The following is a 19,378-nucleotide window of genomic DNA, read 5'->3' as shown; positions in this document are numbered from 1 at the left end:
GCCAAGCTGAAGTTCAAGCATTAAACTTACCCTCCTACCATAAAACTTATCCCTTTATGGGGGGGTGGGAGGGTGCTCAAGAGGGAAGGAATATATAGCTATGACCAATTCATGATGTTGTACAGCACAAACCAACGCAACATTGTAAAGCAATTATCCTCCAATTTAAAAGGAAAAAAAATCTTATCCCTGTATACAATTTCATAGTTTTTAGTGTATTCTCAAAGTCTGCATCCATCACCACCATCTAACTCTACAACATTTTCATTAACCTTTACAAAATCTTTGTACCCACTAGCTGTCACTCTCCATGGCTCCAGAATCTAGTCTCTGGCAACCACTAATCTACTTTCTATCTCTATATGTGTGTGTGTGCTAAGTCGCCTCAGTCATGTCTGACTCTTTGCAACCCTATGGACTGTAGCCTACCAGCCTCCTCTGTCCAAGGGATTCTCCAGAGAATACTGGAATGGGTTTCCATGCTCTCCTCCAGGGCATCTTCCCAACCCAGGGATCAAACTCACATCTCTTATGTCTCCTGCTTTGACAGGCAGGTTCTTTACCACTAGTGTCACCTGAGAAGCCATTGTATCTCTATAGATGTGCCTATTCTGGACATTTGATAGAAATGAAACCAAACAACACGTGCCCTTATATCTTGCCTTTTTCATTTAGCATAACATTTTCAAAGTTTATCTGTGCTGTAGTACCTATCAATACTTCATTCCTTTTGATGACTGAAATATTCCATTGTATATATAATGTCACATTTGTGTTCATCTATTCATCAGTTGATGGACTTTGGATTGTTTTCACCCTTGGCTATTATAAACAATGTTGCTATGAACATGTGTGTAAAAGTTTTTGTGTGATGATATTTTTTCATTTCTCTTGGATATACACCTAGGAGTGGAAAAGCCTCCTCTTTTAAACACTGTAATCTTGTTTCCCTATAAGTTACACTTTGTATTCAACTCATCTCATTAATTTTAGCAGATTAACTTTATTAAGTTAAGAAGGTTGCCATTTCCTTCTCCAGGGGACGTTCCCAACCCAAGGATCGAACCTGGGTCTCCTGTATTGCAGGCAGATGCTTTACTGTCTGAGCTACCAGGGAAGCCCATAAGTTACACTGCTGTATTCAACTCATCTCATTAATTTTAGCTGATTAATTTTATTAATATAGGAAAATAAGTATTTTCAATAAATTACTGACATCAGTAGAAATACAGCCTGCATTAATAATACAAAAAGGCATATGTACTTATAGTGGTTCGGAGCATGGGCTTTAGTGTCATGAGGACACAACTTAACTCCTACTGTTACCTTTTGGAAAAGCTATTTAGCCACTGTGAGATTCAATATTACCTAAGACTAAGGTAGTTGTGAGGACTAAGAGACAAATAAGCTAATTGTAATTTGCTGATTGTTTACTAAAGCTTCACCCTATACTAAGCACTTTAGATGGATAGACAGATGTGTGTGTATGTGTGTATATATATACATATAAATTCATTTAACCATCAGATCTACATATATTAATAACACCAATCATTATTCCCAATTTACAGCTGAAAAAAGTGAGGTTTAGAGAAACTGCATAGGAAGTACTTGATAAGACATTTACTATAAAGTTACAGAGATTAAACTAAATGGTAGTAGTGCTGGAATAGACAGGCAGATCAATGGAGAGTACAGTATAGAAACAGATACAAACACATGATACTTTCATTATACAATAAAAAATAAACTTTTAAATCATTAACAAAAAGATATATTACTCAGTAAATATATGGAGTCAGTCATCTAAGGAAAAAAAGAAAAAAATATTTTATCTCTTATAACAAAATAAAATAAAGCAACAAATAAAACCCTGATTGTTGCTGTTTAGTCGCTAAGTCATGTCTGACTCTTTTGCAACTCCATGGACTGTAGCCTGCCAGGCTCCTTCCATCCATGGGATTTCCCAGGCAAGAGTAATGGAGTGGGTTGCCATTTCCTTATCCAAATCCTCATTTTCCTAATGTGTAAAACATCAGGGACTAGAATCCAGTTTCCAGGGTCTCTTCTAATTCTGACATTCTGCAATTCTACTTCATAAACTATAGTTACTGAAGAGTTGCCAGTTACTTTTTAAAAATTCAAGAATTTAACAGAAGAAAGCTAGCAAACCTGTGCTTGAAGTAGTCGCAGCTGTCTGTCTTGCTCTGTGATGAACCTATACGCATCTGGAGACAGTCCCATCATTCCATCATCTGACCCAGTCTTGGGTGTGTGCACACACACTGCACAAGGCCATGGGTTACAGGAGTCCACGTGTGGAGGTAGTCTTGCCACAGGTGATGGTTCTACATTGCTGTGGGAAGAACAACCCCCTATGCTTCCCTGAGGTCTCAAGGCTATAGGACTACTTGAAGAAAAGAATGCATTATGGTACTGAGCTGGACATCCACTTGGATGAAATAATGAATGTTTTTGAAGGGTTTCAGACTTGAAGTCTTGAACAGATCCTACTGTATTCATTCCTTGCCAAGAATTTATTGGACTATACTGAATATGGCCATGATGCTGACAACAACTACAAACATTTGTGGAATAGTAAGATGGTGGCGGGGGAGTAGGTATTTGAAATTCCATTGGTCTTCCTGAATTATGGGGTGAAAAAACAAAATTGTGTAGGTGGGACTGTGGGGCAAGAGAAGACGGCTTGGAATTAAACGTGGAGGATCTTACAGGATACTCTTCTTTGTGTACATTTGCAGCAGAAACTGTTTGAGGCTTTTCAGATGTATCTGAAGATAGTCCATTAAAAGAGGGCTTACTACTATTCCTGATATGAGAGTTCCCTTTCTTACAGGTAGACAGCTGTCTTACTTTGCAGTGTCTCAAAGGAGCAGTGTCTTGGTTTAATTGATTTGGTAGCCCTCTGAAGGAAGGCTCTCCAGCTTCTGCTTCTGGTCTGTGTTTCTCATCACAAAGCTGGGGTTGTGACTGCTCAAGGTGCTCAGAATGGTTAATCAACAAAGGAGGATTTTCATTATTCACCATTTCCAGTGGGTTAGGCACAGGAATTGGTTCTACGGAGTTTCCATCCAACACAAGTGAAAGTTCAGGAACTGATGGCTGGATCTTAGAAATCTACAAGTGGGAAAGAAATGAAAGAGTAAAAAGTACCTTTCAGGAGAATGATATATGCTTCATTTTCCTTAAGCTAGTATTTTCCAAATTGTATCCAGTTATTTATTAAAAAGTGTTGATTATTTAGACAGTTGACAAAATATTTGCTAGACATCTTCTATGTGCTAGTACCAGGAACACAATTGTGAACAAAATAAATAAGGTCTTTGCCCTCACAAACTTATTTAACAATGAAACTCTTTACATTGGAACACCGATTTAACGTTGCTTAGATTATAGAACTCAACATGGGAAACAGACTTTTTTTTAACCCTCTCTGCAAAAACAAAAAAATTATCAGATCAGATGCTTCAACACATCTAGTAAAAAATAATGTTTTTTCATCTTATAAGAAAGGGTCTTCCAGTAAGTATTTCAAAATATCATACTAAGTGAAATTATTCACTGCTATTCTTTTTATTGATATCAACTAAAAGAGCTGGAGGAGAGCCGCGGAAAGAGTAAAGTACTCGCTGTGGTGAATTCAGTTATAATATTAATTTAAGAAAACTTTCCCATTCCTTTTCTTGTAATAAGTAATTAGTCCAATTAAGACAGAACAATTCTAAAATAACCCACTAGTTGGCCTCAATAAAAAAAAATATGATGGGTTGCTAGCAATTTCCAAAAGCAAGCAGAATGTTTTCTCAAAATATGGTGATAAGAAACAGTGTCGAGTTCTGGTGATAGTATAGAATATTGAGTCTACATGGGTTAAAAGCACCAGATTCTGAAACTAAACCTCTTAAACTACTAGTCTACCAAATCCTAAACTTCCTGAATTCCAGCTTTACTACTTACTAGTTATATAATCCTAGGGAGATAACTTAACCTCTTTTCCTTGGTTTTCTCTGGAAATACTATACTTACTTATTATAATATGTGTACATATTCATATATATTATTACATATAATAATCAAATGTACCTGTGAGGAATATATGATATGTATCTTTATATATTATTGGGAGCTTTAACATGAAGAGACTTTTAGGTTTCTAATTACAAAGGTGAGTTTCTAAGACCAGTGATACCTTCTGACTCACTGGATGAGGACTAGGAATTGGTCTTGGAGAAACATCTTCATCTTCAACACCAGAGTCATGATCATTCGTTGGCATTTTCCCTGGAGGTAACTTCTGGGAAGAGCTAAAGAACAGAGGGGAGAAAAAGTAAGTCTTTAGTAATCAGTATTCATTTGTTCTTTTTTAAAAAAAAAATCTGGAACACTTCATGAATTTGCATGTCACAATTGCACAGAGGCCATACTAATCTTTTCTGTATCATTCCAGTTTTAGTAATATGCGCTGCTGAAGTGAGCACTCTTCTTTCATTTTGAAGCTGAATAAGGTCCTTTAATTAGACACAATAGTATCTTGATCATTTAATTTAGAATCTGACACCAAAAATTATTTTATTTTTCAAGCCAGTGTCAGATGATCAGGAAAGTTGAGCCAGTCAGACTCATGCTTAATAATTTATCCCCTTCTCCTGACCATGGCAAGTTTAACCCACTTATTCTTTTTTTTAACCTATTTTTTTATTACAGTATAGTTGAATTACAATGTTGTGTTAATTACTGCTGTAAGCAAAGTGACTCAGTTATACATACATACATACATATACATACATACACATTCTTTTTCATATTCTTTTCCATTATAGTTTAATCACAGGATATTGAATATATTTCCCTGTGCTATACAGAAGGACTGTGTTGTTTATCCATTCTGTATATACCCATTTGCACCTGTCTTAATCCCAAACTCCCAATTCAACCCTCTCCAACCCACTTGCCCCTTGGCGACCACCAGTCTCTTCTCTATGTCCCTGATTCTGTTTCTGTTTCATAGATAGATTCATTTATTTCATATTTTAGATTCCACATGTAAGTATATCATATGGTATTTGCCTTTCTCTTTTTGATTTACTTCACTTAGTATGATCATCTCTAGTTGCATCCCTAACCCAGTTATTCTTAAGTCATAATAAAGCAAATTACTGAGCATTTTCTGATTAACCACTTTAAGGAGCATAGAAATACATAAGATATAGAATTTACCATCAAAAATCTATCATCTGATGAAAGAGATGTATACTCACTATATTAAACATATTACATTAAACAGTGTTAGAAAGAAAAATCAAGTAAGGAATTACGTTTTCCTAGGTACTTATATCTGTTATGGTAAACTACTCTGAGACTAACTGAAGTACCTCCTTCCATTTAGTCAGTTGTAGCTATTGTGTCACAAGTATCATGCCTCAATAGAACATAGAAAAAGTTTTGAGTGTTGGTACTGAATTTCAAATACTGAAATAAGTTTAAGACTAAAATTTGAAAGACTACATACATCAAATTTTTGTGCATCCTAAACTAAATAAAATCTCAATAAGATGAGGTAGGGAAGATGAAAGAAAAGCCAGGAGGAAGCTAAGAGAGCTTAGACATTAGTGGAATTTTGAAGAAAGGGTCCCGTCTCCGTAGTAGGCTGAACAACAGAAACCCTTAAGCAGATGTGGAAGATCTGACAGCAGAACAGACCTTTGTCCCAAACCCTGGCAAACACAGAGTTCTTTCTGTGCCAAGGTGCTGCAGTGAAACAATCCCACAAAGCTCTCCTGCCATACCCAAGGACAGGGAGAATACAGAATGATATTCCATATGCCTCCACGCAGCATGGACAAGACACAGAGAACCAGTGACCTGAATAGGAAAGAGGTTGCAGCAGGAACCTGCACAAACCAACTATCAAAGACCAGATGCAAAAGAAAACATCTCAGCAGATGGCCGAGTGGTGTGGGTGGATGAGAATCACATCACCCCACATCACCAGTAGTGGCACAGTGTTAGTGAAAGCTGTTAGTCGCTCAGTCGTGTCCGACTCTTTGTGACCACATGGAAGGTAGTCCGCCTGTTGGGGTGCCTGGTGGGCTACAGTCCATGACATTCTCCAGGCAAGAATACTGGAGTGGGTTGCCATTCCCTTCTCCAGGGGATCTTCCCAACCCAGGGATTGAACCCAGGTTTTCTGCATTGGCAGGTGGATTCTTTACTGTCTGAGCCACCAGGGAAGCATAGGGCATAGCATTAGTCCCCTTTAAATTACGTGAAACCTCAGAGGAAACAGGATAAACAGACCTTGAAGTGATTGAAATTTGGCTTCCATAACTGCGTATAATGAAGAGGGGCTCAAAATGGAAATTAAGTTCAATTACTTTTTAAAATTTTGGCCACACCGCATGGCTTGTGGATGTTAGTTCCCTGATCAGGCATGGAACCCAGGCCTCAGCAGTGAAAGTGGTGAGTCCTAACCACTGGAACACCAGGGAATTCCCTCAATTACTTTTAAAAAGAAAACAAGTTGGCACAGTTTCGATCCCTGGTTGGGGAACTAAGATCGCATATCCCATGTGGTGCAGCCAAAAATTAAAAAAAAATTCACTGTGGGCTTTTTTTAGCACTCAAACAAAAAGAAAAAAATCTAATGTATAATTTCAACAAGTTATCTAGGGATAAACATTTTACTAAAATTCAAACCTAAAAATGACTGATCCTTATCAAAGCTTTGGTCAGAGCTGAAAACAGACATTGTTTTTCAATAATGTTAAAGAAATTACCAAGCGTCTCCTTAACTTGGCTTTTTCTTCCATAAACATTCAATAAAATCTTGAAAAAAGCCTTAAACCTTCAGTCAGTGGTGGTGTTCCTGCAAGTCTTTAAGAATACAGTTTTCTGGTGATCTAGCCTGTTTCAAGGAAAACTTAAAATGCCCAAAGACAGAGTTAACTTTAGACATCTTTCTAATCCCCAGAATCTGTGAATATGTTAGTGAATAAGGGGAAAGGGAGTTTGCAGATGTCCTTAAGGTAAGAATCTTGAGATGTGGAGATTATCTTAGACAATCAGGTAAGCTCAATGTAAACACAATGGTCCTTATAAGATGGAGTCAAGATAAAAGTCAGGGAAGGAGATGTGAGGACAGAAACAGAAGTCAGAGAGAGAGATTTGAAGATGCTATGCTTCTAGCTTTGAAGGTGGAGTAAGGGACCACCAGACAACAAGGAATGCAGGTAGCCTCTAAAAGCTGGAAGAAGCAACAAGGATTTACCACTAAAGCTTCCAAAGAGAATGCAGTCCTACCATCACTTTGTATTGTTTGACGTCACTAGGTCTGTGGTAATTTGGTAGAATAGCAATAGGCTAGCAATAACAAATCTCTCTATGCATTAGTTGGTTCTATGTCTCTGTAGAGCCCTAATACAAAGGGAATATCTACTTTATACCACAAAAGTAGATATTGGACCTCAAAAGTCACAAGCCATTATTTAATATTCTCCAAGTGCATTTGCTTTAAAAGTTTTCTTTTTTAGATATAGGAGTTATTTTTATAGTAGGAGTTATTTTTATAGTAGTTTATCTGATAGCCTTAGGTTTAATACTACAAGGAAGGGAAGAACAGAAGGCAAACTAAACAAAAACAGGATGTTTCTTCTTAAGCAAGATAATTTCTTGACAAATACTTTTGTTCCCTTATGTAATAAATCAAGTCAAATGAGAACCATATTAGAGTTGTCACTTTATTAACTGGGGACTTACTTTAATTATTAAAAACTAATGAAAGTAATAAAAAAAAGTATGATAATAAAAATATCTTTTACCTCTTAATTGAAAGATTCTTAGAAACTTTGTTAAAAAACTCTCTTTCTGCATTCTGGTCTTCAGCACTCAGTTCAAAACAGACTGGAGTTTTGTCAGAAGGTTCAACATTCTGAAATAAAGTAGGTCATACTTTAAGATGTGACTTAAATAAACACCAGAGAATACTATGTAGATGAAAAGTAGCTCTGAAACACTGGGTGGGAAGGGGAATTCTGATTTCTGTTATAATCTTTCTTTAAAAAAATATTTTTTAAATTGAGATATAATTGACACACATACTTTCAGGTGTACAACATGAATCAATATTTGAATATATTATGAAACATCCACCACAATAAGTCTAGTTAACATTCACCACCATACAGATGATTAATTTTTTCTTATAATAAGAACTTTCAAAATACAGTATAGTATTATTAACTATACTCACCATGCTGTATATTACATTTCCATGACTTATCTACTTTGAAACTGCAAGTCTGTATCTTTGGACCACCTTTGGCCATCCTCAAACCTTCCCTAACCCTTATCACTCTCTTGCAAATCACCAATTTGTTCTCTCCATGAGTTCAATGAAATGTTTTAGTTTTTTTTAATATTCCACATATAAGTGACAAATAGTATTGTCTATGTTTTATTAATTTCACTTAGCATAATGCCCTCAAAGTCCATCTATGTTGTCACAAATGGCAAGATTTCCTTACTTTTTTATGACTGAATAGTTTTCCATTATATAAATATATGATACAATATAAATCATATTTTCTTTATCCATCCGTCTGTGGACACTTAGGTTACTTTAATGCCTTGGCTATTGTAAATACTGTTGCAATTAACATGGTGGTGTGGGTATCTTTTTGAATTAGTGTTTTTGTTTCCTTTGGATAAACACCCAGAAGTGGAATTACTGAATCATATGGTAGTTCTATTTTTATGCAACCTTTTAAAAAACTATCTATCTGTTTACTATATAAATGAAAGTGAAAACTTAACTTTGCTATATAACTTACAACTTAATAACCAGGATTCAGTTAAATAGTAACTTTAAACTGAGGATATAATCTGAAGAATAAAATGAGTGAATGATGTATGTCTTTAAAATGGAAATAAATAATCATACCTCAAAGGTGATTATGCTTATAATTAAAATACAAAAACTTGATTCATGAATCAATACAACCTATAAATGAAATTAAAGACACAAAATAAAATCTAAGTAGAAACACACTGTTATTTAGGGATTGTCAATATTTTTGTAAAAAGATACATAATTTTTTTTAGAATTATTTTTTATTATTGGCCTTAGAATATTTTTCTTGATAAATTTCATTTAAAAAAACTTTATTATTTTTATTTATTTATTTGCCTATACTGTGTCTTAGCTATGGCACATGGGATCTAGTTCCCTGACCAGGAAGGAGCAAAGAATCTTAGCCAATGGACCACAAGGCAATTCCCAGTCTTAGAATGCTTTTACATAATGACACTATGGTTTCAAAGAGCTACTTTTTCTGTGACCATCACCTAAATGTATTTTTATGTATGTTATTGGATACAGCACCAATCCACTCTGATTCCAAGGATTACATATTTTAGATGCTAACTTTTAACTATGAGAAATCATTTTTTATACCCATAATTTAAAAAATTAACTTTCAGGACAAAGGAAACACTAAGATCACGAATTAACTCTCAACATCATAAAATGAAACAATACATAAATTCTTGATATAGCCTTAAAAGGTTTTAGAAAAACATGGAAAAGTTAGTCTGTGGATAACATTTGATCCTGTATTAGAGTTTGGTTCTGGAGGTATGTCCTAAAATTTACAAAATGAAATTAACCATAAATGAATAAAGTTAATATTAAGTAAGACTGATCAAAAATAAAGAAAGTCTAATAGCTTGAGTTACTATTTTAAAGGGTAGAGAACATTGGGTTTAAAAGGCCAATATACAACAACATATAACTAAACAGTCCTTAGTATGCTAGGTGATCCAATAACACTTACTTTGAAAAGGCGTAATGTTTCCTTGCTGGTTAGTAGCTGGAATCGAAGGTCTGGTACCCTGCCATCACAAGGGAGGCATTCATAAAATTCAGGGTCCTTATGTGTCACAGAATAGAGAACTATGATGAAATTTCCAGATTCGGAAAAAACCCTGGACAAAAAAAATGCCATTTACTTAAAATTTATTAATAACAAAAGCACATCAAAGAATTCTATGTGATTCTCTCAACTTAGTTAACAGACTAACTAAACAGTCCAATTTTGGGAAGACAACTGAAGCGCAAACCTATGCTTACTTTTCCCTGACCAGGTATTGAATCCACACCCCCCTGCAATTAATTTTTACTGGAGTACAGTTGATTTACAATATTGTGTTAGTGTCTGCTGTACAGCAAACTGCATCAGTTACACAAATACAACCCCTCATTTTCAGATTTCCATTTAGGTCACCACAGAGCATTAAGTAGAGTTCCATGTGCTCTGCAGTAGATTCTCATTAGTTACCTGTTTTATACATAGTAGTATATATGTGTCAATACCAATCTCCCAACCCATCCTATCCACCACCCCCCTTGATATCCATAGGTTTGTTCTCCACATCCATCTATTTCTGCTTCGCAAATTAAGTTATCTGTATCATTTTCCTAGATTCTACACATAAGTGGTATTATTTGATATCTGTTTTTCTCTTTCTGACTTACTTCACTCAGTATGACAATCTCTAGGTCTATCCACATCTCTGCAAATGGCCCAATTTTGTTCCTTTTTATGGCTGAGTAATATTATATTATTATTATAGCCATTATATTATATATATGTACCATATCTTCTTTATCCATTCCTCTATTGATGGACATCTAGGTTGCTTCCATGTCCTGGCTATTGTAAATAGTGCTACAATGAACAGTGGGGTGCATAAATCTTTTGGAATTACAACTTTTTTCCAGGTATATGCCCAGGAGTGGGATTGCTGGGTAACATGATAGTTCTATTTTTAGTTTTTTAAGGAACCTCCATACTGTTCTCCACAGTGGCTGTACCAATTTATAATACATCCTCACCAACAGTGTAAGAAGAGTTCCCTTTGCTCCACATCTTCTCCAGCATTTATTGTTTGTAGACTTTTTGATGATGACCATTCTGACTGGTGTAAGGTAATACCTCATTGTAGCTTTGATTTGCATTTCTCTAATAAGAGATGCTACACATCTTTTCACGTGTTTGTTGGTCTGTATGTTTTCTTTGGAGAAATGTCTATATAGGTTTTCTGCCCCCTTTTCCGCTGGGTTACTTGGTCAATCCTAAAGGAAATCAGTCCTGCATATTCATTGGAAGGACTGATGCTGAAGCTCCAATACTTTGGCCACCTGACGTGAAGAACAGACTCATTGGAAAAATCCCTCATTCTGGGAAAGATTGAAGGCAGGAGAAGGGGACGACAGAGGATGAGATGATTGGATGGCATCACTGACTCCATGGACATGAGTTTGGGCAAGCTCCAGGAGTTGGTGATGGACAGGGAAACCTGGCATGCTGCAGTCCATGGGGATGCAGAGTCAGACACAACTAGCGACTAACTGATACTAACTGCTTGGTTTTGATATTGAGCTGCATGAGCTGTTTATATATTTTGGAGTAGCTTTATATATTTGTCAGTCACTTCATTTGCAAATATTTTATCCCATTCTAGGGGTTGTCTTTTTGTTTGGTCTATGGTTCCTTTGCTGTGCAAGAGTTTTTAAATTTAATTTGGTCCCACCTATTTATTTTTGTTTTCATAACTCTAAGAGGTGGGTCAGAAAACATCTTGCTACAATATGTCAGTGAGTGTTCTGCCTATGTTTTCTTTTAAGTTTTACAGTGTCTATCCTTACATTTAGGTCTTTAATTTATTTTGAGTTTATTTTTGTGTATGGTGTTAGTTGTTGTTTAGCAGATCAGTCATGTCTAACTCTTTGCGACTCCATGGACTGTAGCTAGCCAGGGTCCTCTGTCCATGAGATTTCCCAGGCAAGAATATTGGAGTAGGTTGCCATTTCCTTCTCCAGGTATGGTGTTAGGGAGCATTCTAATTTCAGTATTTTACATGTAGCTGTTCAGTTTTCCCAGCACCACTTATTAAAGAAGGTTGTCTTTTCTCCATTGTATACTCTCCTCTTTGTCATAGATTAGATGACTATAGGTGTATGGGTTCATCTCTGGGCTTTCTATCCTTTCCACTGGCTGATATTTCTGTTTCTGTGCCAGTACCATATTTTTTCATACTGTCTTGATTAATGTAGCTTTGTAGCATAGTCTGAAGATAGGGAACCTGATTCCTCCAGATAGGTTTTTCTTTTTCAAGATTGCTTTGGCTATTTGGGGTCTTTTGTGTTGTATAATTTTTTGGTTCTAATTCTGTGAAAAATGCCACTGGTAATCTAAGAGGGATTACACTGAATCTGTAGATTGCTTTGAGTAGTACAGCCATTTTTACAATACTGATTCTTCCTATCTAAGAACATAGCACATCTCTCTATCTGTTTGCATCATATTTGATTTCTTTCACCAGTATCTTATAGTTTTCTGAGTACAGGTCAGGTTAGACAGATTTATTCCTAGGTATTTTATTCTTTTTGCTGCAATGGTAAATGGAACTGTTTCCTTAATTGCATTTGCTAGTTCTTATTTGACAATCTTGGATTTCTTTCCATGTCACTATTCTATATATACCTCTGATATTCTTATTCTTTGCTAGTTACTATCCAGTAATATAACATATAGATGTGCTATTACTGGTTCATGTAGACTTCTAAAAGTGGATATTTAAATTATTTATAGTATTTCACTATTGTAAACAATGATAAAATGAATATTTATTTTGTTCACTACATGACTCAACAAATATTTGTAAAGTAATCAAGAGTCCTTAAAACACACACCAAAACCCAGTATTTAAAAATACTTTTAGTAATCTCTACTTTGTAAAATGTTGAATGAAAATGATTTGGGGATATATCATACTATTAACAAAATAAGGCAGTGGGGATTTAGGAAGCAGAATGTCCATTCTGTCCAACTCCTCACTTGAGAGTCAGATAAGACCACTGATCAGAATGCTGTTAAGTATCAACCTAAGCGTGCCAAGCAATACTGATGCCTCCTTGGTTAAAGGGTGGTGTTAGAGTACAGGTATCAGAGAAATTGCCTAATGCTTCAGACTAACAGAGCTTCAAAACTAACTTTACTGAGCATTTACTATCAGTAAGTAATTAAAGCAAGACCAGTCATTGATAATAAAACTTAATTGTACTAATATGCTAAAATGAACATTTAATTTCCCATTTATTGCAAGGAAAACTAATTGTATTTTATAATAAAAATAAAATGTAAAAAGTAGAATTGTAAAAGCTTCTAAAGAGATTTTTATTTTAATAAAAATCTTTTCTAAGCAAAACAGAAAAAGAAAGGATAAATCTGACTTTAAAAAAACATCTATTTGGGAAAAAATATTAACCAAAGTCAAATAAAATGACATTCTGGGGGAAATAAACTTGTGCCTGTGTATCTATAGAGTGCTCAGTCACATTTAACTCTTTGTGACTCCCACAGACTGGACTGTAGCCCACCAGGCTCCTCTGTCCATGGGATTTCCCAGGCAAGAATACTTGAGGTGGGTTCCATTTCCTTCTCTAGAGGATATTCCCAACCCAGGGATTGAACCTGTGTCTCCTGCACTAGCAAGCAGATTCTTTACCACTAAGTCACCTAAGAATCCCACCAATACATATATACACATGCACATTTTTATAACATATTTATACATATATAAAAAATCTTTGTAGCATATAACACATATATTTCAATAAATACATATATCTCTGTGTGTGTCTGTGCTCAGTTGCTTCACTAGTGTCTGACTCTTTGCAACCCTTATGGACTATAGCCCGCCAGGCTCTTCTGTCCATGGGACTTTCCAGGCAAGAATACTGGAGTGAGTTACATGCCCTCCTCCATGGGATCTCCCCACACCAGGGATTGAACCCATGTCTCCTGTGTCTCCTGCGCTGCAGGCAGATTCTTTACTGCTGAGCCACCGGAGAAGCCCATTTTCTCTGTATACTTTACATATTATATAAATGCATATATACAGAGAGTGAGAAAGAAAGAGTTGTTATAAAGCAATGTGAAAAAGATGCACAATCCAATGGCAAGAGACATGATTAGGAAGTTCCAAGAAGTTGATGTTATAAAACATCAGAAAAGGTCATTTTTTCATCTGTCAGATTTGCAAAGATCAAAGTCTAATGATGGCCCTCCAGTTACCTCTCTGAGGTCTTGTTTTTCCCTTCCCTCACTCCTCTTCAGTCACGCTACCTCCTTTCTGTGCCTTAAAGATGCAAGGTGATCTTTCACGCACAGCCTTTGTGCCCATCTGTCTGGGACACTGCCCCGGACAGCCACGTGGCTTACTCCCTCAATTCAAGTCTTTGCCTGCCTGACTGCCCTATTTAAAATTGCAACTCTACCTGCCACTATATCAACACAGCATCTACCTCCCCTGCTTATTTTTCTTCACAGCACTTATCACCTTGTAAAATACTATTTATTTTACTTTTCCTATTTAATGCTTTTCTCTTTAGGGTCTTTATTTTGTGTACTGCTTACAGTCAATATCACAAATAGTGCTTGATACATAGTAGGCGCTCAACAAATACTTGTTCCACAGTGTTAGTGAGGGGATGGAGAAAACAGACACTCTCAAACACTATCAGAAATATTATAAATTGGTAGTCTTTGAAGGGCAAATTGGCAATATCTACTAAAACTTCCCAGGTGGTGCTAGTGGTAAAGAATCCACCTGCCAACGCAGGAGATGCAAGAGACATAGGTTTGATCCCTCGGTTGGGAAGATTCCTTGGATAAGGGCATGGTAACTCACTCCAGTATTCTTCCCTGGAGAATCCCATGGATAGAGAAGCCTGGAAGGGTCTCACACAGTGGGACATGACTGAAGCGACTTAGCATGCCCCCAAACTTAAAATTATATGCTATTTCACCCATAAAAAAAACACTTTTAGGGATTTATTCTACAAATATACTAGTATCTGCACACGAAGATGTATACACAAAGTTATCTGCAAGCAAAAGGAGCAGTTTTAGAAATGTAGTATATATGATTTACTATTCAGTTGTAAAACATACGTGTTAAACCTATATGTGCCAAGATTTAGTAATGATCTCTAAGTTATAATGACATAAAGAAAAAAGCAACAGAGAAAAGGGGGAACAGTGTGATCTCATTTTTGATTTAACTTTTATAGGTCAGGAAGGGTGATATTTGTCTATGCTTCAAGAAGGAAGCACTCCTTTAACAGTGATTGTCTCTGGGGATAGGGTCGGGGGAAATGGGGTGGAAGAGACATTTTTACTATGCATCTTTATGTATGTCTTATTTATTGTCATGCACTTGCACTGCCTTTCCATTAATTTTTTTTTAAGTGTATTATAGCCACCAAAGCAGACAGAAAGAGAATATGGAATTTTCATTTAATAGATGAAGAAAGTAAGAAGCAAATAGTGGTATCATGTACAAAATAAAATGAGGAAGTGAGGTCAGAAAGTTTATTACTTCCAAAGCTTATACTTTAGTTCCAAGAACATTAAACTGCAAGTGTTTCTTAGGGTACTATCAGTAGCACTGAGTAAATAAAACACTTGTAAGGTAAAAAAATTCTAACTTATTTTCAGTCACATCAATGAAAATTAATCTTTTTTATAAAATAGAATGCTAGAGTAGATGATCCCTAGGGGATCTTTTCCCCACTCATTAAAAATGTATCTTTTGTGCTACAGTACTATTGTTAGGCAAGTGAATTCCTTGGTATTTCCAAGTTTAGCACAACATCATCTTTTTTGTCTGGTTTTATTCCTATTTAATATAAGGTTTGTTTTCCTTGGTGTGTTTATTCTTCTGGTTTGTAAACAATATAAAAGGTTAAGGCATTGCATGAATCTTAAATGACACCAATAAAATATGAGTAGAGGAAAAGATCAAAATAAAACCCTATCAAAATAAAAATATCACTTACCTTTCTTGAATAGAAGAACTGAACATGTATCGCAAGCAGCAGGCCCACACCTGAGGACTATAGATATGTATAATTCCAGACAGCCAGCTAAAACAAAAAATAGAAATTAAGAACTATAGTCATTTACAAATTAGTATTTAACATCCTTTAGAATATGTTCTTCTCAAGGTAATGTGGCAGAGATTCTTGGCTTTCACCAGGAATAGATTAAAGGGCTCATAATTAAGACATCTATGAACATTAAACCATGGTGATAATTAAGGAGACTATAGATAGAGCTATAACTATAGATAGATATTCATAGAGAGAGAATTACTTTCCTTTTCCACCTGAAATGGTAGTCAAATGGTGAGAGAGAAAATGGTTAACAATAGAGGTGAAAACAAGAATTAATCAATTAGCCTGCACTAGAAAGAATATTCTTTTTTTTTTTTTTTCTTTTTCTTTTAATTTTTATTTTTCAGTGGGTTTTGTCATACATTGATATGAATCAGCCATAGAGTTACACGTATTCCCCATCCCGGTCTCCCATCCCACCTCCCTCTCCACCCGATTCCTCTGCAAGGAATATTCTGAAATAAGGGAGGATGAAGTTAGCAGCTTAAAACCATAGTTTTTGAAAGGACTGAATTCTATAAATATATAAGGTAGCCTGAAACACAGAAAACTCTTAATGGATACTCACTTAGCAGGAACAACACACAGCCACTACCAAGACCAGAGCAAACAGACAGTAAGTAGATTTCATAGTCCACAAAACACTTGTGCACTCTTATTTTTAACTCTGCACATACCATTCCCACACATGGGTTCCTTACCCCATCAATCCTTCGTTCTATTAGACACACACAATTAAGGTCCAGCTCAAGTTTGCCTTTCCCGTATCATCTCTCTTAAAAACAGTAATAGTGTTCAGTCTAAATTGCTTATTTCATAGTAAATTATAAATTCCTTGAGGAGCTTTAAATCCCAACACAGTATGAAACACAAGACTATGTATAGGGTAAGCACTCAATAATACTGAATTAAGATAAATTTCTGACTGAATAATCTCTCTAAATGTCATTAATCGCTAACTTGAAAGAGACAGTCATAAATACTGAGAGTTTCTGGAAAACTGCCTGGCAGTGAATTTTAAACAGTATTATATTCTGAGTTCTGGATTCTTCAAATTGCCTTCAGGAATGGAATAGTGAGTAAGGTTAAAGAAACAGGGCTCTAAGGCTTCAGCTTCAACCAGAAGAATTCAGCTTTGCTTTATATACTAAAATTCTTCCTAAGATTGGACAAAAATCTTGCTTTATTGGTTCAGCTATTAAAATGAGAAAGCTTAAGCATCATTGGCATTCATGATTTTATAAGGTAAAAGTGAAACTCGCTCAGTCGTGTCCAATTATTTGCGACACCATGGACTATCCATGGAATTCTCCAGGCCAGAATACTGGAGTGGGTAGACTTTCCCTTGATCCAAGTATTAACAACATAATCATAGTACGAATGATTCACGTGTTTATCATATACATTTAAATACATATATGGCTGAAAAGGTTTTTATAAGTAATGCAATACTTACATTCCCACTAATGGTAGAGAACAGACCTTGGGATCAGATTCCAGCAAAAGTAATAGCTTGCGTGTCTCATCCATGGTGAGATATCTAAACAAGAGACATTCATATAAAGACAATTGGAACTATGTACTTTACCTAAAAGAGAATAATCTGAGTGCTAAAGAAGTATATTTTAGGCAGAGAAAAGGATTCAAATGAATAATTTTTCTCACATGCACACAAAGAAAAGAGCTCAAAGTGTAGAATCAGACTCCAGCAATTCCAAGGACAAAATAGAACAGTTATTTAACATCTTAAATTTTCTATCTATCTATTAAAACGGTCATTGAAGATTACACATCTTTTGAAAAAGTTTGCTCTGAAAGTGTCAACTTTTTAAAAATCAAAAGTATTAAAATCAAGGCTGACAATTTCAGAACCAAATAGGTTTCCCTGTGAGAAATGAACTACCTGTTGCTGGAAATGATCAAGCATTCAGGTGACTTGACAAGATTACAACAGATGTGACTTGTCAATGAAGGACACTGAATTAGGTGAGGGGTATTCAATCTTCCTTGTACTATATTCCTCCAACCACTATAAAAGAATTTTGCAAACCATGATAGAACCCCAAAGCTCACTTTTCCCTAAAAGGACATTATACTACATTTATATTTTGCTATTGTACTTATTTACTGACAATAAGTTTTAAGAATGTGATAACTACAGTACAATTGTGAAGGGTTAACTTTACTGTTATGACTTTAAAACACAAAAGTAAAACCAATGCCATTTGTGATGTAAAGTCTTGACAATACCACAGAAGATAAATTGTATTGCTATAATAACCTTAAAACACAAAAGATGATGAATTTATCAAACCATGATGATTAAGCCAGAGTTGGCAAGAGTTTTACATTAGTAAAATGACACTTATACCTGCTTTGAGAGCTCATCTGCCTTGACAACCTGATAAATTCCTGCTTCACTACTTAGATGGACACAGATATTAAAGAAAATAAACTAATTTTTTGGTTAATTTTAGCACACATTTCTGTGTCCCCACTGAGAAGCACTTTATTACTCCAAGAGAATTTAAATGTTCAATTTAGTTCAAACATTTAAAAATCACTATGACCTTTGACCATTCCATCATTTTGGAACATTTTTTCCTTTATGCCACTACAACCAGAAAGGAGCTCTGATCAGTATGTAGGCATTTTCTTGCTATTTCAGGGACACTCAGAGAAGAAAAATCTTTTTCTTATCTTTTTTTGAAGAGGCATTTTTGGTAGACAAGACTTGGAGTTTAGTTTACCTTGTCGAACAGTTTCAGCTCTGGAGACCTAACAGGAACTAGGGTGGAGTCAGTGGGAAAGGAAGCCAGAAAGGAATTGCTTAGACTTTAAAGCAGTGGGTGCTTACATTGTCTGACCTAGGTCAGCAGACAATGGTTAAAGAAAGTGGATGAGGATTCAGGGAAGCAGCCCTGCTGAGGACCAGAAAGCAAACAATTTGGCATAAATTTCCTAAGAAATCAAGAGTGGTGGATAGGAGGCTAGAGAGGACGCTGCTGCAGCAATGTGAGGAAACGCCACCCTCAAGTGGTTGACAATTTAGTAGGAAAGAGTATTTAACATTTTAATTTAATTATCTCCTTTATCTGCTGTGCTCATTATCCACAAGTAAAACTGCATATTACAAATAATTCCTAGCCTCCATTAGGCTCATTATCAGAAAAATAATCAATTCAGCAAAAATTAACAATTTTAGGGACTTTTCTGGTGGTCTAGAAGCTAAGACTCTAAACTTCCAATGCAGGGAGCCCGGAGTTTGATCTCTTGTCAGGGAACTAGATTCCACAAACTGCAACTAAGAGTTCGCATGCCTCAACTAAAGATCCTTCC

At 35.7% G+C, this 19,378-nt stretch overlaps 1 protein-coding gene and 1 non-coding gene across 5 annotated transcripts in view; both read right to left on the bottom strand.

Moving 5' to 3' along the window:
• The window catches only part of STIL (STIL centriolar assembly protein), a 52,762-nt gene that overhangs the window by 19,301 nt on the left and 14,083 nt on the right, over positions 1 to 19,378 (bottom strand). For all 4 annotated transcript variants that reach the window (XM_065913435.1, XM_065913437.1, XM_065913438.1 and 1 more), the window contains exons 7-12: positions 17,496 to 17,579; positions 15,923 to 16,009; positions 9,852 to 10,002; positions 7,839 to 7,948; positions 4,211 to 4,325; positions 2,173 to 3,138 (exon numbers count right to left, since the gene is read on the bottom strand). In XM_065913435.1, the coding sequence (XP_065769507.1) occupies positions 2,173 to 3,138; positions 4,211 to 4,325; positions 7,839 to 7,948; positions 9,852 to 10,002; positions 15,923 to 16,009; positions 17,496 to 17,579 (1,513 nt within the window). The remainder of the gene's footprint in view (positions 1 to 2,172; positions 3,139 to 4,210; positions 4,326 to 7,838; positions 7,949 to 9,851; positions 10,003 to 15,922; positions 16,010 to 17,495; positions 17,580 to 19,378) is intronic.
• Positions 4,392 to 4,499, bottom strand: LOC136156761 (U6 spliceosomal RNA). The gene has a single exon (XR_010661243.1). It is a non-coding gene; the product is annotated as a U6 spliceosomal RNA (small nuclear RNA).

The sequence above is a fragment of the Muntiacus reevesi genome, chromosome 1, assembly GCF_963930625.1.
Source record: "Muntiacus reevesi chromosome 1, mMunRee1.1, whole genome shotgun sequence".
Taxonomy (NCBI): Eukaryota; Metazoa; Chordata; class Mammalia; order Artiodactyla; family Cervidae; genus Muntiacus; species Muntiacus reevesi.
This window is presented reverse-complemented; position numbering and strand designations above follow the sequence as displayed.